Source organism: Lissotriton vulgaris, chromosome 9, assembly GCF_964263255.1.
Source record: "Lissotriton vulgaris chromosome 9, aLisVul1.2, whole genome shotgun sequence".
Taxonomy (NCBI): Eukaryota; Metazoa; Chordata; class Amphibia; order Caudata; family Salamandridae; genus Lissotriton; species Lissotriton vulgaris.
Window position 1 is genome coordinate 785,552,804 of NC_141697.1, and position 23,018 is coordinate 785,575,821.

The following is a 23,018-nucleotide window of genomic DNA, read 5'->3' on the forward strand; positions in this document are numbered from 1 at the left end:
CTTTGGTCATACCCCGCTGGTATCAGACTCATGCAGGTCCCTCGCATTCAGTTTTGAGTTCAAGACGGCATTACTCAACAGACGCCATTCACTAAAATCCTCCTTCAGTTTGTCATTTCTACGGCTTAGCTTCATGTGGACTTCTTCCGCCAGAGTCCATTTGCGTACATTCCTATTTCATGCATCCAGATCAGGAGCACGTAGTCCCATCCATGTTATGGCCACCCTATGCATCACCAGCACCAACAGTAATTGAAACAGCTTGTAAGCTATTTTGCGCTTCTAAGGTTTCTTGATGTGTCCCAATAAGCATTGGAGTTGCACTTCCTCAATGTGAAAGCATGTGCTTCTTCGCACAGTCCCTACTACATGGGACCAGAACTGGCTCACCCCAGGACATCTCCATTCTAAGTGTAGAAAATCATGTACCTGCCTCATCACACCGTGGACAAGCATCTGGGCGGGGTCAGGGTAATTTGGTGAAGTTTCATTGGTATCATGCAGGTGCGGTGTTAGAAGTTGTAATGAACCATTCTAAATTGTGCATTACAAGATACTATATAGGTAAGCGCACTTATGGGTAACCATGTCTTGTGACATAGGGGCTCGGCTAAGACAGCGTCCCAAGCTGCCCTTGTCCTAGGAGGAGGACCAGTTGAATCCATCCTCATTGTATAAGAGTGAAATCAGCCTGGCAACAGAGCCACAGGTGAGCAACATATCATGGGTGTGGGTAGCCTGAAGGATATAGGAGTATGTGGGCCAGGTCACTATGGCAATTTCCATCAGACCAGCGTAATCTAGGTAGTTAAATTAGAGAAAGAAATAGGGGACCTAGAAAAAATACAGATCATTAATAAAGATGATGATACCCTTAACAAAATACTCAACATTACATATTAATATAATAAAATCATCAGTAACAGGGCGGGGATATGGGTCAATAAACAAAAAAGCATTGAATTATGTGAATCAAACAGGGCAGGCAAATCCCTTGCTTATCTAAAATTTTAAATACAGAGATACTCCATTAACGCCATAAAGGACAAGGAAGGGAATATTAATACTAATCCGCCAAAAAATAGCTGACATTTTCAAGGACTTCTATAAAGACTTATACGAAGAAAATACTAACATAAATCACTCAAAGTGTCATAACTATCTAACGAGTATCACTCTCCCTAGCCTTGCAGATCAAGAAAAAATATCAATAAATGGTCCGATCACAGAAAATGAGGTACTAATGGCGATCGATAAATTGAAAATGGGTAAAGTCCCAGGCCACGATGGGTTCAATGGCAAATTTTTTAACATCTTCTCTCCGTCCTTACTGTCACCACTTCTGAAGCTATTTGTTCACTTCTCAGAAACTGGCTAAGTCACTGGCACACCGGCAGAAGCAACCATAATTGTCCTGCCAAAGGAAGATAAAGATCCCCTCTAACCTAAAAGCTACAGGCTGATCTCATTAATAAATCTCAATTGCTAAATCTCTGCAACAATTCTCTCGAACAGAATTCAACAACACATCTCTCAGCTAATACACTCATCAAAGGTGTGATTCTTAAATACAGGCTCTCCAGTGACAACACTCGTCTGTTTTGTCATACCATAGAAAAGGCTAGACTCCATGATTCACCCACGGTTGCCATCACACTAGATGCGGAAAAAGCCTTTGATAAGGTTGATTGGAGATACCTAAAGGCTGTTCTAGAGAAGTTTAATTTGAGCGATAACCTGATCAAAATGATAATGGCTCTCTACCACAAACCTACTGCTAAAGTCAGAGATGGAGGTATAGTTTCCCATGCATTTAACCTGAACCAAGGAACACAGCAGGGCTGTCTTCTCTTGCCCCCCCCCCATTTTCTCTTAGCTTTGGAACACATCAGGGAAAACAAAGATATTACTGGTGTCTCCTTTGGTAATTGAAACATCAAGCTTGCTGCATATGCAGACAATGTATTAATTGTCACTGAAGAAGCCTCCACTGCCATCCCAGCACTAATGAATGCCATACACCAATTGTCAGAAATATCTGGATATTCCCTTAACAAGGACAAATCCGAGGTAAAACTCCTCAGTTGCTGTGGTGATAAAAGCATTCTAGGTTCGTCAGGACTAACCTGGCAACAGGACTCTATCAAATACCTAAGTCTTGAGTTCACAAAAGAACTAATCACCACTCTACATACTAACGAAAACATTATGTCCCAAAAAATAGACAACTAGTCTCCTAAATTCTTATCATGGTGGGGAAGAGCAGAGACTCTAAAGATTATGATTACTCCTCTCGTCAATTATCCTATTAGCATGCTTCCCATGTTCCTATCACAAGAATTTAAAAAAAACATTGACAAAACATTTAGCAAATTCCTATGGCAGAGCAAAAAGCCCAGACTCTCGATGAAAAAGCTCAAGCTGGTCAAGGACAAAGGGGGCCTCTCCCTACCCATCTTCAGAAATGAACAAACGGCCTTTCTATGCAAGCATGGTGCAAATTGGTTTATTGATAACCCATCATACGAACCACACTGGGTGGTGATAGAAAAGTCTCTCACACAGACCATCCCTCTTGCCACATTAGCCACGATGGACAAAACCCATCTACCGCACTCTACAAACATTATACAGAACACCAAAAGAGCCATCCTGCTCCTTGACTCCCGTCTGGAGGGCAAGATACAACACTCTTACTTATCCTCCCTATGGTATAATCATACACTCAAACTTGGTGGTTCCTAATTTTTCTGGAGGGACTGGTCACGTAAGGGCATTAACTTAGTGCAAGACATCTTCGAAGACACTTCTCCTCTAACATTCTCAGCCTTGCAAAATCGATTAAATCTTGTTAATCTAGATTTTTAGAAAATCCTGCAGCTTAAAGTAGGACTTACCAAAAAGAATCTCTCAGGTGCTAGTCCTTCTATCACTACCCTCCTGAACCACCTATCGAAGGTAGGACAACTGGTTTCTAGCATATACAAAATTCACTTACCTTACCAAAACAAAACACTATCCCGTAATCAACGGAAATGGGAAGCTTAATCTATAAAAGATAGACATTGCTTTTAATTGAACCACCATCAACAAGTCCCCTTTTTCACATAAAATATCACCTATCCTATCACAAACTAAATATATGATAATAAATAGCATCTACTGGACCCACGCAAGACTCTTCAAGGTTGGTCTTACAAAAGATCCAACTGTTGGAGCTGCGGCAAGCAAGAGGGCTTCCTCGCTCACATGCTATTCGAGTACCCCCTCCCCCAAGACTTTTGGGATAAACTTTTTGTCTGCATTACACATACCCTAAATATCCTTCCCATGAGAGATTTCTCATACATTATTCTGGGTCCTTTGGATCCCCAGCTCAAGAAAGACAACAAGCGTTTTTTACTGGACTTAATGCTCACTCTAGCCTGCAAACTAATTCTAAACACCTGGAAAACCTTTAAAGCGCTCTCTTTTTCTATGTGGCAAGAGTGGTTAACTTTTCTCAAGGGCCCGATAACATTGCTCTTCAAATTTCCCAGTGGAGATCTTCGCGTTGCTCAATTTGGAATGCGCTAGACACAAGTGCTTTACTTATAAACCCCCATGATCTCTCCTACAGATAAATTTCCCACCCCTTCAATTTTCTCCTTTCACGCCGAATAAAACTCGCCCACGCAACTTCTTCTACACCAGGCCCTATAGCCACCCGTGTCACCATCTTCCCTTATTCATGTGAGACAAAATCATTTTATTCACACCTGTGCATACCGACGTGTCATAGAAGTCAAGTATATCATTCAGTTTGTATCTGCCTCTCAGGGACATCAAAAAGGCTTTGTAAAACATGTATGAACTCTACTGTAGTTCCAACTATTCGACATGTAATGCTCTTCTAAGAATCCATTGTGGTGTTTATGTCTATCTGCTTATGTATTAACTCATATGCAAAGTACCGATCTACTCCTACTGTTGATTAGTTACTGTATCATCTTATGCACAGCCTCCACCCCTCCCCCTTGTTGTATCCTGCCTTTCTCACTGTATATTTATTCTGTTGACCACTGTCCATCTCTGCTTGTGACACTTAATAAAATACATTGAACTTAAAAAAAAATAGAAACTGTGGCCCAAATACCAATGCCCTCAGCACCTCCAGCAGGTACCCCCAATCTACCATGTCGAAGGCTTTTTCAAGGTCTAGCGCCACCACAGCCAGTTCCTTATCACAATCTTGTGCATTATGTGCGATACCTTTCTAAATTCATGCCAGCATTACAACCTGGTATAAAACCGCACTGGTCCTCGTGAATCAGCTGGGGGCATGTGGGGGGGCTAGTTGTGTCGCCAACAGATTACACAGAATTTTAATGTCCGAGTTTATCATAGTAAGCAGGCGGTATGTGGCAGGGTCCAGCTCATTCTCTCCCAGTTTTAAGAGCATGCATATCTCTCCGTCTCATGGTAGGAGATAAAATTCCACTGTCAAAAGGCTTCTTGTATACCTGTAGCAGGGCTTGTGCCACAGTGGCTGAGTACGCTTGGCCCACGGGAGCTTCCGCGGTGCTTACCGGATTTCCTCCAGGGACAACTGGGCATCCAGTTCCTTCAAACTCAGCGGGGAGAGGCGCATCAGAGCCAAACTTCACAGAAACGGTACATATCGTTCCGCTTGGACCCCGGATCCACTGTATACACTCTGTAGGTGTTGTTGGAACATCTCCAGTATTGCAGCCCTGGAATTTAATGCCTCGCCCATCGGTGTGAGCAAGGCAGTAGTCAAGGGCAGGGTCTGTTCTCTCCAAAGAATCCAGGCCAGATGGTGCCTGGATTTGCCCCCTTCTCAGAGTAGTTGTTGTCGATACTGGCAGGGAGTGTATTAATCCAATCTATCCCATATGTTGCTGATGCGTTTACACATCGCCCACTCCCAATCGCCAGCAGACGGGTGCGTCTGATCCTCCGCTGCAGCTTTCTCCTCTACCCCGAGGTCCCGCTATAATTGCCGGCAAACCCCGCACGTCAGTCTCATACAGGCCCCTTGCAGTACTGCCTTCACCTCCTCCCATTCTGTGGCTTTACTAGTTGCCCCCTCTCAGTTAATCGTCATGTAGTCTTTCAGTGCCTGAGATAGGGCCTCCATCCCCACCTGGTCCTCTAGAATATCTGCAGACATTCTCCACAGCCTGGGTGCCTGCACAGGGGCCTTCCAGTGAATCACGTAGCAAACAGGAGCGTGGTCGGACAAGAAACGGGCCACGTGCGTCACCTCAATGTCCCGGAAGGTGTCCATCCCTGCCACCAATACCCTGTCCAGTCTTCTATGCGAGTTGTGCGTTGGTGAGTAGCAAGTGTACAGTCTCTATGTCAGATGCCCGTCCCTTAATGCGTCCTGTATGCCCATGTCTCACATCACCTCCCAGAGCCTCCTGGTCATCTGTGGCTTAGTCCCTGCCTAATCGGATATCTGTCTAAATTAGGGTCCAACACACAAATAAAATCACACATCCACAGGAAAGGCCAGTCAAGTTTTAGGGCCAGCAGATCTTGCATAGACTGATAAAACGCAGGATCATTCACATTTGGGGTGTATGTGTTTAGCATAGTAATATCACGATCATTGAGGGTCCTCTTTAGCAGTACATAGTGGCCGTTCACATCTGCCTCCATATACGTCACGGCAAACGGTGTACCAGCAGCCACCCATACCAACACTCCTCTGCATAAGTGGAAAAGGAGGAGTGGAATATCTGGCCTGCCACTTCTTCGCTAATCTTTTGGCCCCCCGTCATCTAGATGGGTTTCTTGAAAACAGGCCACCGATTTACGATGCTGTTTAAGGAATGAGAGTACTCTGTAGCCTTTAGTGTATGTACCCAAGGCCCTTACATTCCAGCTTAGAAACCTAACCTCTGTCGGCATACCAAAATATTGTGTAGTTCAATCGTTGCCACCTCCTGGAACAAATGCTGCGTGTCTTCATAACTAAAAAATAAACCTTTCTGTGACAAGATCCCCTCCCTCCCCAACCACAGACAAATAACGTGCAACTGCACTGTCATCAATGCCCTTCCCATGCTCGTCCCAGGACGTGCACAGCTTCCCCTGCAGCCCAACTGGGGCTAATGAACTTCCCATTCCAAAAAGCCTCCAGGCCAAGCCCGCCGGTCCACATAACCAGCGAATGTCCACCAAGTTGCAGTGCCAGTGGGGTTAATATCATGATCAGAGTTCAACATCACTGACATCACCAGGGGTCTATGTGCCCTTTCTACTGCAAAGAGTTCCGCAGACCTCGTGGATGTAAAGGAGTACATTTCCATTTTTCTAGGAACTGTTCCGCCGACATTTGTGGTCATCTGGGTCACCTGCTGTTTGAGAGTCACCACCTTTCCCTTCAAGAACACAATGTATGCCTCAGCTGTGAACACTTTGTTACTTTACCCAAACCAGCTCTCAGCAGTTCAGGTCAATGGATACTGTCCCAATTTGGTTTTCCAGGACCTTCCTAGAAACCTGTATGGCCGCCAGGAGTTCCACACGGGTTGGTTCTTTTCTTGCACCATCTTCTTCCTCGTCACCAGTGCCCGTCTGTCTCGTTATACACTGCAGAGGGTGGTGTGGCGTGGTGTGCTGTGTGAATGTGTTGGCCCCAGCAGAGCAAGCAGCTTTATCCTTGCCCATCCTGTAGGCGCCAAGGACATCCCTTGGCACACTTGCCCCAGGCCGCACCACCCGTGCCAGGCCGGTCACCTCCACCATAAGTGCTTCCGTCAGAGGAGCACCTCTTGCATCGTCTTTAATCCACTTGCTGTGGCTTTAGACTCCTGTACAAGCGGGGGGAGTTGGTGGAGATCGTCCCGTATATACTCCACTGCCTTCAGGGATCAGGTCCCGACCCCAGGGGTCCGCACATGTAGGAGCAGTATCTACTGGGGTACTGCTCACCATGCACACTGGGTCAGGCTCTCTCCCCACCTCACAGGGTCCGCTAGTGTATCTTCAAACCTGGTAGCTGCCTGCCAATATCAGTGCACCACTGTTTCCAGGTGGCACCCTTACGTCTCGCACCTTGCACACTAAGTTTGTGAGCATGCCCACCCCCCGGCCTGCCACCACCAGTATTCCTGTACAGGGTCTTCTGCAATCTTGTGCCACACCCAAACAGTGAGCAGCCCACCTGGCCCCTGAGGGCGTCGCTATACTCAGTTCAGTCCTCCGTATCACCAACAGTGACTGCCAGCATTCAAAAGCCCCACATCTTTTTACTCATGTTCAGGGGGTTCGGGGAGCCAGCAATGGCAAATCTGCCTTCTTCGCGCCACCTCTCCAAGCCTAGGTCCAAACAGGGGCCCGGGAGAACAAGGCTCCCCCCACCTCTACAATTACTGCAGCCTGTCACCCATTCCCAGTCACCTGGATTCTGCCTCCATCCGCTCCAAGTGCTGATCCTCTGCCAAGCCAGTCCAACGCCTCCAGGGGTGCCCGTCAGAAGTCCGCTCATGGCAGGTCACACCCGCCACCTCCAGCGAGGCCTCAGCCGGAAGACGAACGGTCCACCCTAGCCTCCGCTGCTGCCGCCCTCTGTTCCACAGCCCAGCTCCTCCAGGGGCGCTCTGCCCACAAGGGGCATGGGGAAGAGAGCAAGAGACAACAGATCCAGCAGCCCCCTCCACCCCAGCAGGCAAGTCTCTCCTCTTCTAGCACTTCAGCAACAATCCAGGCTGGCCAGACGGCACCGGGTGCTCTGGACTGTGCCCGTTTGCTGCAATGTTTCTGCTGCCTCTTCCTGCGCGAACAATGACGGGCCTCAGTCACCCCACCTGGGGCCTCGGGATATCTGCCTTAGCTGCCTTTGGTGCACTGCGCGGCAGCCCCAGTCATTCTCAGCCACCACAGGATGGGGGAGGGTCATGACCACCAGGGCACCAGCCACTTTCTCCATCTCCGTGCTCAAAGTTCTACGCTCTCGGGCCGGCGGACCAGCTCATGCCACTTCCACAGGCCACCCTCAATGCAGATGCAGGCGACGATCTGACCGTCGCGATTCACTCTTTGGTCCACCGGGGTCCACAGACGTCTCCACTTCGAAGTGGGATCTCTTAATTCAACAGCACTCACCCCCAGGCTCAGCAGCAGGGACGCCGATGTGACCGGCTACCACCTCCACCCACGAGGCAAGTTACCATTTAGCTGCGGGCGTAATGTCGTTCTCCGATGGCCGCCACGGATTCTCGATACCGCCACTGGAGTCACGCAGTGTTTGTGCACTGCAGGTTAAGTTTTGGAGCTGTTTGCAGTTGAAATACTGCAGGATCAGGTAGGATTAATGGGCAGGCCGGCTGGGAGCTCAAGGGCTCACGTCCTTTCGGCCATGTTGCTTTGCCGCGCCCCATTTTCTTTTCTAACGAAAAGTATTGGGTTGAGCAATCAGTTTTGCATTGCAGAGTGATTGTTCTGTTTTGAGGCTGTGCACCCCACACTACCTTCGGAAGCCTGTGACTACCCATCATTTTACCACAGAGAGTCAACTGCTGAATAGGTTGTACATGGCACAGTTTGCAGAGTAAGATGGACATCAGAGGCAGAGACCCCTCTGCCCCACAGCTAAGACCCTATAAAAAATGGAACATATAGCAAAATAGAGTTGAAGGGACAAGGATGGGGCAAAGCATACCATAAGCCAAGGAAATAATAAATAATAAAGGGGAAAGTAAGCAATAAGTAGTGGGAGATATGGAATAAGAGGAGAAAATATGAAGAAGAAGAGAATAGGAGTCTGAACAAAGGCAACACCAAAAGGAAACAACATGAATTGCAAGGGGTATGTGATAGAGAATGATAGGGAGAAAGTATTGGGCAGAAAGAGAGAGGGCGCTAATGACAGAGAAAGTGAGGAAGAGGAAAACTGTGGATTAAGATACAGCAACGGAGACAAGGTTTGAAAGCACACAAGAGAAGAACTGTGAACATATGGAGTCTGGGCAGAAGGTGTGGTGGAACATCTAGTACTTACCTTCTGAGTATAACCATGCAGAGTCTCCTGGGAGCAGCCCACCACAATATTCTTATTGATTCGCACCAAGCCAACTGGTTGGGAGTTCAACTCAATGCAGTATTTAGGCCGCTTGGAATCTCTAAAAGGAAGGTGACACTTTAATATACATAGATGGCTTAATGTGCATTGGTGTGGTGTATCTACACATTTCATGCGACACACAAATTAATTCACTCTCCTACTTACAATTTCTATGTCTTGTATTAAAAATAGGCACGCTGAAACCTGAAAGTTGTCCAATATTTGAATAGTCCTGAATGGTGGAATGTGAATCAACTGTATTTGCACATACACTGTAGCGTTAGAGGAAAAGGGACAGTAGTGTGGCAAGCTTCCCTTGCTTCTCTACCAATAAACCTTGGACTACGACATGAAGTGCCAGGAAATCGGTTAAGTAGCCTCTGATATAGCACTTTCAATGAAAATGTGTAAGTCAATGAAGAAATGTGGGTGCAGCTCTGCCAGCATTAGCTGAGACCAGTCCAGAAGGAGGTGGGCAAGAACCCAAGAAGTTATAGAGTAAAAAGAAAACAACCTAGATGTTAAGAATTTGTGGACAACTGTACTACATTTTGTAGATGTATATTCATCATAATAAGCAGTCATATTTTATGAGGGTTGTTAAAGAGGATACAAAGAGGAGATCAACAATAGTGGTGTAAAAGTGCTTTCATTGTGTCTGTGAATTCCCTGGGAATTACAGGTGGACTATAGCTTTCCAACTTCTACCATTTTATTTCACTTTGTAATAAGAACATACTTCTAAAATATAACGTTATTATATTGAATGGTATGCATCTAAATCACTTGTCATAGTTTTTGTTGGGATAGTGAAATTATCCACCAAAACCATTGAGGCATTTTCTGAGACAGGTACTAGAAAACAAAACAATAGGATTCTAGACTTGATTACATGAATATTTCATGGTTTAAATATCTCAGGCCAGATTTATCAATATTTGATGCAGCACAATTCAGCAAGACAACTTTCTGCGTCAAATGGAGAGGGCAGGAATGCACCCTATTTACTAAGATATGGAACATTCTCGACTTTTATTGCACTGGTGCATTATGTGATGCCTAGCACCAGGCAGGCTCCCTGGCGCCATGGTGCAAGGGTGCCTGTGCTGCAAGCAGGGTTGCTTTTGTGCAGAAAGGGATACCTTCCTGCACAAAAACAATCTTCAGAGGCTTTTCCTCTTTCTAAGGGAGCCGCAGAACGCAGCACACTTAAAAAGACGAAACAACGAGGAGAAATAAATATATTTATTCTTGTTGAGCCTTTATCTGGAAATGGTGTACAATTTTGACGCATTCCCAAGTTTAGTACTCTTAGTGAATCTGGGAATGTGACAACGCATGGGTGAATGGCTGGGAATACCCACTCTCCACCCATGTTTCTGGTGCAAAATAATGCTAGGCAGCGACTTGGACTGCCGTGTGGTACTCAACAGTTACCAAGCCATGCAGGACCATGCAAGTGGCTTTCTGTGGCTTGTAAAATCTAACGTAAGGCTTGTGTTGCCCTTACATCACCTTGTGTGAAGCAAGGACAATGCCAGGAATTGATACATCTGGCCCTAAGTTTTTAACAGCCTGTTGAAAGTTAGTGTCCCTTTGATTTGATGTATTATTTTTAAAACAGACTGCATTCTGGATAATGTTCAATTTATATTTATTGAGTTGCACTGAGTGCTAATAACTGTATGAATACCATTTAGCTAAGTAACTTTCAGCAGGACCTTCTGTAAACCTGCCAACATCCTACAGTTGTTGCTGCTTACGGGTAGAGTTTGTTATACTGCACAGTAAGAAGTCAACAGACCATTTTCACAAGATGCTGTCTGTGGAGATTTAATGATACAGCACTATGTGCTTTTTCAAAAGTGTTACTGGAGTGTTATAGAGAAATGAAAGGAGCGCGAGTCAGTACTGGTTTCATACCCACCTGCGTAGGATGTATATGCTTCCGTTTCTGCAAGCTACAGTGACACGATACTCCACATCATACTGCCCAGTGACATCAAGAAACACAGGGACACTAGCAAGGCTGACCTGTGGGAATAAACACCTAAATAAAACCATAATATTTCTAATATTCCTACTAAAGATATCATACTGACAACATTATAAATGCTGCAATTCTTAACTATTCCATTGAAATAGGACATCAGACATGATGGAAATATACTGTGCAAATCAAAAGGCATGTTAGGAAAGAAAACAAGTTACTTACCTGTAACTTTGGTTCCCCGGTATTGGTAACTTTCATAGATTCCCATGCTTTTGTATCATTCCCCATCGTCGGGATGGCAGTCTCGGTAACAGAAATAACATAGCAGTAGGTACAAAAGAGAAAGAAAAAGGCCTAGGCCTCATTCCCTTTTGTAGCCTATCTGCCTCTTTTTGTAAAAGAGACCAAACTAAGCATCAGCCAATCAGAAGAGCCTCATCCCTTAGAACCCTCCTGAAGGAACCTCAGAGCTTCAGATTTTCGTAGCCGTTGTGTAACAGTAACCACATCTGCTGAAGGCTGAGCTTTCCTCTGGGAGGAAGGTGGGCGCATGGGAATCTATGAAAGTTACCAATACTGGGGAACCAAAGTTACAGGTAAGTAACTTGTTTTCTTGCCCCAGTATTGGAACTTTCATAGATTCCCAGGCTTTTGTATCAGAGTAGCTAGCAGTAGCAATAAAGCACATTTTGTGGCGTAAATACAAAAACATCTCAGTATGCATACTCTCATAAGAGAAGAAGTAAATACACATTAGAATAGCCATTAGTAGCAACATTAGATACAAAATGTGCAGAAACAGGAAGGAGGGATAGTAAGGAAAGCTCACCAATCAGTGGAAGAGGTTCCTCAGGACTGCCCGGCCCACAGCTGTGTCTTCCTGCGTCAAGGTTTCCAAGCAGTAATGTTTCGTAAAAGTGTGTACGCTGCTCCAAGTTGCAGATCTGCAAATGTCTCTGATGTGCATTCCCGCGAAGAGAGCTGTAGATGAAGCCACAGATCTTGTGGAGTGTGCCCTGATCCTGCTGTCCAGTGGTTTACCCGCGGATGAATGGCAATATAGAATGGCACTGGAGATCCATCTTGCAATACTTTGCTTCGAAAGTGGAAGGCCTTTGCGCGGACCATCAAAATCAATGAATAACTGTGAAGACTTACGAAACTCTTTGGTGCGATCCAGATAAAATTTTAAGCACCGCTGCGCATCCAGAGAATGGAGTGACCTCTCCGCTGGTGTTGAAGGTTGAGGAAAGAAAGACCTGAGAATCACAGGTTAGTTTAAGTGAAAGTCCGAAGGCACTTTAGGTATGAACTTCAGATTATTTCTTAAAATCATGGTATTTCTTTTGAACTGGAGAAAGGTTCCTGAATTGTGAGAGCCTGCAATTCTCCAATGCGTCTTGCTGATGTGAGGGCAAGAAGGAGAGCCAATTTCCACGAAAGAAATTTCATGTCTGCCCAATGAATCGGTTCGAAGGGATCTTTCATAAGCTGTTGGAGGACCAAATTCAAATGCCAAGTGGGAGGCGGAGGCCTCACCGGGTGAAAGACGTGGAATAAGCCCTTGAGAAACTGTTTAATTATTCTTGAAGACCAAAGAGATGGTCCAGATGCAGAGCGTCTGTAGCTAGAGATCGCTGCCAGGTGAACTTTTATGGATGAATGAGCCAATCCTGTCTTAGCCAAAGACAAGAGATAAGGTAGAAGTTAATATGGTTGAGACATGAAGGGGTCAACACTTTCCTTCCTGCACCAAATCCAAAATCTCTTCCATTTAAAACTGTAAGTTTTATTTGTAGAAGAAGCTCTAGCTTGAGACAAAGCCTCTCTCACTTCATTCGAGATGGGAAGGTTCATCAATTCTTGCTGCTCAGGAGCCATGCAGTCAGGTGTAATAAGTGTGGATCCGGATGCCAAATCTGTCCGCAGGACATCGTCAGAAGGTCCGGAATAGTCTGCAAAGGAAGAGGAGGGACGAGAGACAGAAGGTGAAGTTCTGTGAACCAGAACTGTTGTGGACACGCAGGGGCTATCAAGATCACCTTGCATGGTTCAGCTTTGATTTTCCTGAGAAGCCTGGGGATCACTGGAATGGGGGGAAAGGCGTACACAAATGCTTTTGAACAAGCTGTCAAAAGCCCATTCCCCAACGACCCTCGATGGTGAAGCCTGCTTGCGTAAAACCGGCATTTCTCGTTGGCCGGGGTGGCAAATAGATCTATCGAGCCTTTGCCCTATCGTTGGAAAACCTCCTCCAAGACCACCTGGTTCAGCTCCCATTCGTGACCGATGGAAGATAGCCTGCTGAGTCTGTCCGCCTTTTCGTTTAGAATTCCTGGTAGATGTTCTGCCTGTAGCGTTATTCCGTGCAGAATAGCCCACTCCCAAATCTTCTGGGCTTCCTGAGACAACAGAAGAGAACTGGTACCCCCTTCCTTGTTTATGTAGTATATGGCCGTGGTGTTGTCCATTCAGATGAGAACCTCCGACCCCTGCAGCCTAGGAAGAAATGCTTGAAGTACTAGCTTGATAGCCCCTGAGTTCTAGGAGGTTGATGTGAAGAAGACGGTGCTGGGGCAACCAATGCCCGCTGACTTGAGGAGACGGATTGCCTACGAAGGATAGACCTTGGGAAAGGTTTTCCTGTCTTGTCCACCACAAGGCCGCTCTTTTCACTGCAAAAGTGATCGTCACCTTGTCGTCGAATGAGCCGTGAACTTGCTTCCACTGTTTGTCTAGCTGCTCTTGAAGAGGCCGCATCCACAATCTGCAGTGAGGTATTAGAGGGATGCATGAGGAGATCAGCCCCAGAAGGGATTTGTAACGGCGTACTGAAAGACACCTTCTTTTTCTCAAGAGCAGTGCCATGGCTCGCAGTTTTTCCTGCCTTTCTAAGGATGGGAAAGCCTTGTTGAGATTTGAGTTCAAGATGGCCCCCAGGAAACGCGCTGTCCTGGACGGAATCAGAGATGATTTTTCCTTGTTGAGAGTAAGACCCAAATTCTGGAATAGGTTTGTAAATGCGTTGACCGCTTCCCTCGCAGCCTCCCTGGACGGGGCCTTCAGCAACCAATCGTCCAGGTAAGGGAAGACCTGAAAGTGATGTCTCTGCAGGAAAGCTGCCACCAGTGCCAGCACCTTGGTGAAGATTCTTGGGGCAGAGCGAAGTCCGAAGGGTATAACCCTGAATTGAAAGGGGCTCTTGGCTACTGTAAATCGTAGAAACCTCCTGTGTGTTGGGTGAATGGGTATGTGAAAAAACGCATCTTCGAGATCGAGGGTGGCCATGAAATGCCCTGGTTTGATGAGACGTAAGATATCCTGAAGGGAAACCATTCGAAAGGATTGGGAAATGAGATAGGTGTTTAGCTCCCTGAGGTCTAAAATAGGGCGCCATTTCTCCAGCGTCTTCTTCACCAGGAAGAACCTGGAATAAAACCCTTTCCCTCTTTGAGATGAGGGAACCAGCTCCACAGGTCCCTTCAGGATCATCTGATGAACTTCGAGCTGCAAGAGACGCAGATGTTTCGATGGAATGGCAGCAGGGGGCTTCAAAGGTGGTATTTGAGTGAATTCCACAGTATGACCCTTTCGAAATATGTTGAGCACCCAACGGTCCAATGTTATCTGAGACCAGTTGCGGAGGTATTGGGATACCCTGCCTCCAACAGATGTTGTAATGGAGGTGGGCACAGCAGGAAGAGCCAGAACGCCGCTATTGCCTCTTGGACGTATCACGTCCCTGGAGGTTCTGTTTCCTTCTGGTATTCGATCTTGAGAAAGTCGAGGTTCGACCCTGTTTCTGATGATAGCGCTGGCAATATTGTTGTGACCCTGATCCATATGACGAGTACCGCTGCTGCTGGTATGAGCCTCTGTATGTGGTACTCCTGCCCCTGGCACCCCTGAAAGGAAACTTCCGGTATTGAAGCGAACCAAGAGACCTAGCCGTCTCTGTATCCTTCTTAATATCTTGGAGGGTATCATCTATGTGTTTTCCAAGCAATGCCTGTCCATCGAAAGGAAGGTCCAAAATCTTATTCTGGACCTCCGGCCTGAACCAAGTCGCTCTGAGCCATCCTTGGTGACGAAGAACCGCTGCCCCAGCTAGTGAGTGAAAAGCCGTTGGGGCAATGTCCATGGCACAATCGATTACCTCCGCTGATGTTGCTTCCCCTTCCTGTAGTATCTTCTTCACGTCACCTTTCGCTTCTTGGGGAAGTTGATCTAAATAAGGTGAAAGGTCACACCATAACTGGCCATCATACCTGCCCAGTATCGTCAAGGCATTAGCTGCCCGCACCAGAAAACTAGCCATTGAAGAGAATCTTTCTCCAGCGTTATCTACCCTCCTGCCCTCTTTATCAGGGGGAGTAGTCAAAGGCGCCAAAGGGTTGCGGGACTTCCTCTGTGCCGCCTGTAAAATCACAGAGTCTGGTTTTGGGTGCCCAGTCAGGGACGCCGGACCATCCTCAGGCGCCTTATATTTCTTTTCCAGGCGCGGTAGGATAGGGACCACCGTAGCCGGGTTCTTCATAGCCTTAAGACCTTCATCCTATACATGTTGTACAATAGGAATAGATTTGGTAACCTTTTTATTAGGCTCTTTAAAGTCATAGAGAAAACACTCAGTGGCAACAGTTGGAATCTGTTAGATGCCCTCTCCATTAACTTATGAAACCCCCAGATATCCACCGGAGGGGAATCCACAGGGTCTGGACATGGTGACGCCGGGTCCGGGATTACATACTCATCCCATTCTAAGCCCTGATTAGGCCTGTCATCGAGATTCTGATCCTCATCCGAGGAATCATCCTGTATGTCCGATAGTGTTGAAGGTACATGTGGAGCAGGTGTCTGTGGCTGAGAGACCACCTGAGTTGGCAATTCTGGAGAGATAGGTGTAGGCAAGGCTTGAGTAGCCGGAATAGCAGCAGGCTGAGAGCACCTTGATTTGTAATCCTGCAACATGTTATGGAGATCTTGCAAGAATGAGGTAGGAACAGATACCATCTCTTGGCCTGTGAACCCCTGCGGTTGAGAATAATGTTAATATGAACACTCCTGAAGAAACTCTCCCTCCGAATCGGTCTCCTGACAATTAACAAGCAGTTAGGATAGACTGTGCGCATACCCAAACGAATCCTGATCATCATTATCAGAATCCTCATCTTCCTCTTTTAACAACAAAGCGGGAGGCAAGGGGGTAACTCTCCTTGGAGACGTCATGTCCGGAGTAATTCTTTTCAAAGAAATAGTCATTTTCTCCGTCAACGACCGCCGATGATGGAGCAGATGAAGGTAAACCAGCCGTCGTCGATGTCGTTGACGGAAAAACCACCGTCAACGGATGAACTGCCGACAACGAGATGGGCGCCGACGACGAGACCGTCGACAACCCTGCCGTCTTTGTCGTCAATGTTGCCGTCGACGACACCGTCGTCGTTACCATCGTCGACAAAATCTTCGTTGTCACTGTCGTCGTCAATGTTCCCGTCGACATCCTCGTCGACGTCACCACCGTCGACTATCCCATCGATGCCGACGATCCCGTAGACGCACCACTTTAACCTTGGACTTCGACGCCGTCGTCGACGGAGCCTTCAGCTGCGTCGTCGACGACTTGGAATTTTTGTCTGACTTCTCAGATGATAAGAGAAGATGGCTTTTTGACGGCTGAAGCAGTCTTCATCACAGTGGACGGCGTAGATGGTCCCTCCCTCTCCTTTACACCGTGGTGAGGAGATTTGACAGGACTTTGGCTCTCAGACTCACGGGGGGTCTTTTTTGAGGCCTTCACTGGACGCTCCACAGAAGGTGAAGGGGAAACCCTACCCCTTTTGACTAACCTTCTAGAAGATGAAGCTGAAGAGGAGTCCTCACTGTCGCTGGACACCGTGTCTTTTCTAGACTTCAATTTCTGGAGCCAAGTGAGGAGCCGACCCTCACGGTACCGGAGGGTATTACTAGAAAAGGTGCGGCAGATCTTGCAGTCCGCAGCCTTATGATCCCGGTACAGGCAATATATACAGTCCTTATGCCTGTCCTCTACATACAGGGTCGTGGACCAGGGTCAGCGGACTCGATAATTCTTGCCTCGGTGCCTACTCTAACCAGGGATCACACTCGGCAACTCTGGGCATTAGCTTGCCTCATCTCCACAACGGCCCCCCACATACGCCGGGGATGCCTGGTTTCACCTTGGAGATACCCAGTTGGGACCATCTCACAGGGAAAGCCAGGACGGGTTCCCCTGCGGTCTACAGCGCGGAGATGCCCCATGTGGGGTGATTCATGCGCTTTACAAGAAATTATTACATTACATTACAGCCTTTTCTTGCCACAGGTGGAACATGACTTGAAAAGGGCCTTCTCCTTATCAGACATCCTGGTAGGAACAGCCAACAATCCTGAAGAAAGAACTGAAGAAAAACCTCAAAAGAGTAGAAGATTGAGCAGAGCTTAAAGGAGACTCCCTAAGCACAATGTGCGGTAGAAAATCTGAGGCTCTGAGGTTCTTTCAGGAGGGTTCTAAGGGATGAGGCTCTTCTGATTGGCTGATGCGAAGTTTGGTCTCTTTTACAAAAAGAGGCGGATATGCTACAAAAGGGAATGAGGCCTATGCCTTTTTCTTTCTCTTTTGTACCTACTGCTATGTTATTTCAGTTATCGAGACTCCCATTCCGACGACGGGGAATGATACAAAAGCATGGGAATCTATGAAAGTTCCAATACTGGGGCAACAGGCAGAATGTCTTTATAAGAAATGTTTTCTTCAAAAATTGCTGAGACCAATCCCGGAGTATTCCCCTTTGGAGGACAGGCTTCTCCTCGATCCCATAGTGGAAAAACCCACCTCCACAATCTATCGTAAACTTATCAACAACATGACTGACCCCCTAGTGTCCCTGCGGGAAAGATGGGAGGGAGAAATAGGGGCCCTTGAAGACGACGACTGGCAGGATGCACTACAGAGCCCCGGAGAAATTGCAATTCAAGTCAGGTTCAGTTTGGTTCAGCTAAAAATTCTACACCGGGTGTATTACCCCCGTACCCATCTATATGCCTGGGGAAGAAGCCAATCGGCCCTATGTGTGAGGGGATGTAGAGGAGATGGAACATTCTTCCATATCCTATGGGAATGCCCAGAGATAGTCCCCTTTTAGGCTAAAGTTGCGGACACAATGGCAGCGGTAGTGGGTTCCCCGGTCCCACTAGAGCCTAGGTGGCTATTGTTGATGATCAAAGATGCCACGGACTGGTCCAGACACAATGAGCTCTGGCTGAAAATGGCAGCAGGGGTGGCAAAAAGAAATATTGCAAGTGGCGGGGAGGCAGGCGTCCCCACAGTCGGACCAGTGGGTGCGAGATCTAGATTGGTGCCAGAGAGCTGAAGAAACTATTTATAAGTTCAGGGGTTGCATAAAGAAATGGAAAAAAGTCTGGGGGTCTTGGAAGAAATACAGGGCATTGAGGGGCGGACCAGGGCTAGATCTAGGAGTATTGACAATCCCATCTGTGTCAAGGTCAGCCTTTCATTGTATTGTGAAATGTCATTCCACCACATACTACATGACTATTGTCCTGAACTGTATGATATTGTGAGCAATGTTAACAACAAAAAGTTCCAAAACAAAAAAAAATGCAGAGACCCATAACTTAATTCCAACATTTCCATGCCGTATAATCAGATCTGTATGGCACTAGTGGAAAATGCAGGAGCAGCTCATCTCAGGGAAAGAGGCGGGCAGAGAAGGGGGAGTCGGGGTGGGTGGGATACGACTGAGAAAAAGAAAAAAGAAAAAAACAACTTACCTTCCAGCCTCGCGCTCTTCTGCTCCTCTCAAATGCAGGCCCAGGCTCCGAGACTGCACTGGGGCCAATCCTGAAGATGCTCTCATGCATGAAAGCAGCTTCGGGATTGGTCAGATTGTCATGAATTTGCACTCCCAGACAGACTAGGAGCTTGTGCCTGCTATCTCCAACCCTGAAACACAGCTCAGGTTGGAGAGAGCCTCAGTGCACATGACAGTTTGGCCGGCCTGCCAAACCGTCATGCACACTGATAACAGTGCCTACCACTGCCCCTCCAATACTGCCACCCCCTGACTCAGCACACAGTCACTTAGAAGAAAAATAAAACAATAATATAATAGGTTTAAACCCCGATTCATTTTTCAAGTTTTGGAAGATGCTGTCCGGGAGGGGCCATGTCTGAACTGGGGTAGTGTGGAGTGCAAAAAAACGATGGATTTAGGCCCAGATCTCTGTACTGGGGTGAATGTATGACATTGTTCTGCATTCTTTCCATCAATTGTTGTTTTTGTATTTGTCACCCCGAGTGGGATGGGTTTGCTCAGACGTGAGTCCCATGCTCTCCACACCACTGGAGTCAAGCTATCCTGGCTGAAGACGGCTGATAGCCAGAAACCGGTCCGAGGATGCTTGATTCCGGTCCAGGAAAGACATGGCTTGGCAGTTCGGGCTGGACTGTTCCCATGAGGCACAGGGTCAAGGCTGATTTGCATATGGCCATGTCTGAACTGGGGTGGTGTGGAGTGCCAAAAAAGATGGATTTAGACCCAGATCTCTGTACTGGGGTGAATGTATGACATTGTTCTGCATTCTGTTCATCAATTGTTGTTTTTGCATTTGTCACCCCGAGTGGGATGGGTATGCTCAGACGTGAGTCCCATGCTCTCCACACCACTGGAGTCAAGCTATCCTGGCTGAAGACGGCTGATAGCCAGAAACCGGTCCTAGGATGCTTGATTCTGGTCCAGGAAAGACATGGCTTGGCAGTTCGGGCTGGACTGTTCCCATGAGGCACAGGGTCAAGGCTGATTTGCATATGGCCATGTCTGAACTGGGGTGGTGTGGAGTGCACAAAAACGATGGATTTAGGCCAAGATCTCTGTACTGGGGTGAATGTATGACATTGTTCTGCATTCTGTCCATCAATTGTTGTTTTTGTGTCCGGGTGGGGAAGCAGGGAGGAGGGGGGTGGGGGTGGGGGTGGGGGAGAGAGACTCTCCTTCACCATAGTGGAGGAACTGCCACTGAGTAAATGGAAGTGGGGTGACCTCATTTCATATGATCCAACGTAGGATAAGAAAACGAGTTGGGCAATAACATTCCCAATATAGCAGATCATGAAAGTACCAAAAACTGAATATTCTACCTTGCTCTACCCTCACATAAAATCTTACCTGTGTCAATGTGGTGAACGCTTCTGAATCAAGAATGTATACCTCCTGGCTTTCCGTGCCGATCACTAAGCAGCTCACTGCATCCTCATCTGCCATGTTCTTTTTTAGGGTGCCCATGCATGTGATCGCCGTCTGAAGAGAATTTAAATAACATTGAATTCTGTGACCAAGGAAAGTACGAGCTACCTAACTTTGATGGCAACAAATAAAAAACTGATAGAAAAAGAATGGGTTGGCTAAAATGAGAAATATCCATAATGGAACACAGATTATACAAACAGAAGCATTTTACACAAAAGGCCCTCAGTGTCGCTCTTAACAACTTGCAATGCACAGCTCTGAAAAGCACCATATGCCTAATTTGTACCGGGTAGTGCTCTCTGGCACTAAACAAAATTCAGCTAAGTTAACTGAGGAGTGCCTACCACTTAAAATCAGCGGTCAATAAATCACTCTTTACATTAACACAGGACTTGCCGTCACCTAGAGTTTTAGATAGATTGATACACCTTATTCATCTACTTAATTATTAAATAGTCTTATATAATGCTCTTGCGCCACAGAATAATAGGGGGGTTTACAAAAAACTTGCTTTCACAGTTCCAGTATACAAAAGTGGCAAACATACCATGATGAAAAAACATACAGAACAAACTATAATTTTGTAAGGACCTTTAACAGAACATCATAGTAACAGATTTTTTTTTTTACATCAAGTATACATTTTGAAAGCTACAGATTCAAAGACCAGATGAAAAGGTGGATTTTACTAGTCAGTTGCGCCTGCCAAAATGCAATTCCTGGCAGCTAGCTAATCTAGAAATGACACCTTACAGCTGTTTCAACTGGTTCTGAAGCACTTGATGGATTTGTTATCAGAGAGTAGATAAAGAAATTAGCAGACGTTTTAGGTAGTATGAAGTGTGAGGCCAAGAGATTTAACAGTTTCCGAAAATCAAAAATGGAGAGAATAAGTTTCTTCATGAGTAAAGTTCTAAAGACGTAGAAATCTGTTTTCAGGAGATAGGCATAAGGACATTGTCTGACCTCCAGGTTTGGTGTCGTTCAAAGCAGGTGTATAATACCTTGCACATGTTGAACCCAAATACCTGATAGATAAAATTACGCTGATAACGAGGACGTGATTCATGTTATTCAGGCATCTAAGATATCTATATCTTTAATTCACATCCTTTTTTTAATCTTATCGACCACTGACTGGAAACACACTCGCACCTCAGTTACCCATTGGCGATTAAAATATGTCCGATGAAGAACCCTCTTGCAGAGCCTGTTGGGCACATTGTAGTGCCAGCCAGACAAGGAGCAAGCCAACTGATGAAGCATGCCACCTATGGGTGGGTGTGGGCACTTGCTCTTATGAGTGCATGCTTCCAGTGACTTCATACAGACCCTACTGAGAGTATGCTTTAGTCAGTGCAGGACAGTATTCCCATATTTTCCCTGTTCTAGATTAGAGAACATTGTATGGGGGACTGGAATTCTCCTCGTCCTCCCAAATACAGATGACCACATATCACAGCAAGATTGAAGAATTGACAATTAGTTCTTTTTGATAAGTAGGGAAAAAATGACAAATAGTCAGCACATCAAAAAAATAAATAAGACTGCCCTCATTTACTTGAGTTTTAACCGGTTATGTTCCTCTGTACCTCACAGCCAAGAGTGTGTTGCTATTGATAATTGTTTTTTTTTCCAACACTAGACATACAGATAGCTGGCATCACATACCTGTCGCTTGATGGGTAAATGTTTGTGCAGGTTGACAAAACTCTCCATCTCCGGCAGGTCCAACATGAGGAATCTGAAGCATGAGAGAGAGTTATAGGAGAAAAAAGTGTGTGAGGGCTACATTTAGAGAAAGGCTTGTGTGGATGAGAAATAGATGGTATTTAATTATACTGTAGACGAGAAATACCACTATAACATCCTCAAATTCATGGATGTATCTAATCCAATTCTAAAATTGTAAGTATTGCTATAAAACACAACAAATATGTAATATTTATACATGTTTTTTTAATTCACATTCTTCGCTGCCTGCATTGGTATTCGTCAGGCAAATTAATAACTTTAAGAATCAAGGCATCAGCCACATTAGAGTTAGATTTACTTACTATTGTCTAAGCCTAGTAATGTATGCTCATTGTAATGCTCAGATGTTGCCTTGCTTATCAGCATACATTTTAGAGTGAATATATTACCCATACTAAAATAAACTCTCTTCAATCATGTCAGCCCAACCGAAGCCTTGATTTATGCATTCCTCCAGTTACTGAATCGTCGCGCTTCTATAAACCTACTCACCACAACAAAGTAACCTCTAGAAACTGCTCAGAGATATACATCAACCAATTACAGCCACATAAACTTTGACTCAGACAAAAGTATATCCCAACTACTATCAAGAAACAACCACAAATATTCTTACAGAATCAATTATTTTTTCTACACAAGAATCAGATTATTTTCTCTACACAAGGAAAAAATATATAAATGAGACAGAATACATTAACAAGTAAAACACAATTGTTAGTTGAAACCCAAATAAAACAAGCATTTGCAATGCAATGAGTCTCGCATTTGCAAGAGTTTGAGCTATTGGCATTTAAAATAACAATGCCTTTTATTTTTGTGTTGTTTTTAAAACAGATAAATAAAAGGCATTGTCATTCACAATGCCAATATCTAAACTTTTGCAAATGCGAGACCAATTGTG

The 23,018-nt window shown here is 45.8% G+C and overlaps 1 protein-coding gene across 1 annotated transcript in view; it reads right to left on the reverse strand.

Annotated features, from left to right (window-relative positions):
* BBS1 (Bardet-Biedl syndrome 1) overlaps positions 1–23,018 on the reverse strand; it is a 591,426-nt gene that overhangs the window by 448,117 nt on the left and 120,291 nt on the right. Inside the window, exons 7-10 of the mRNA XM_086938512.1 lie at positions 22,031–22,103; positions 20,279–20,410; positions 11,004–11,110; positions 9,014–9,134 (exon numbers count right to left, since the gene is read on the reverse strand). Coding sequence (XP_086794638.1) covers positions 9,014–9,134; positions 11,004–11,110; positions 20,279–20,410; positions 22,031–22,103 — 433 coding nt within the window. The remainder of the gene's footprint in view (positions 1–9,013; positions 9,135–11,003; positions 11,111–20,278; positions 20,411–22,030; positions 22,104–23,018) is intronic.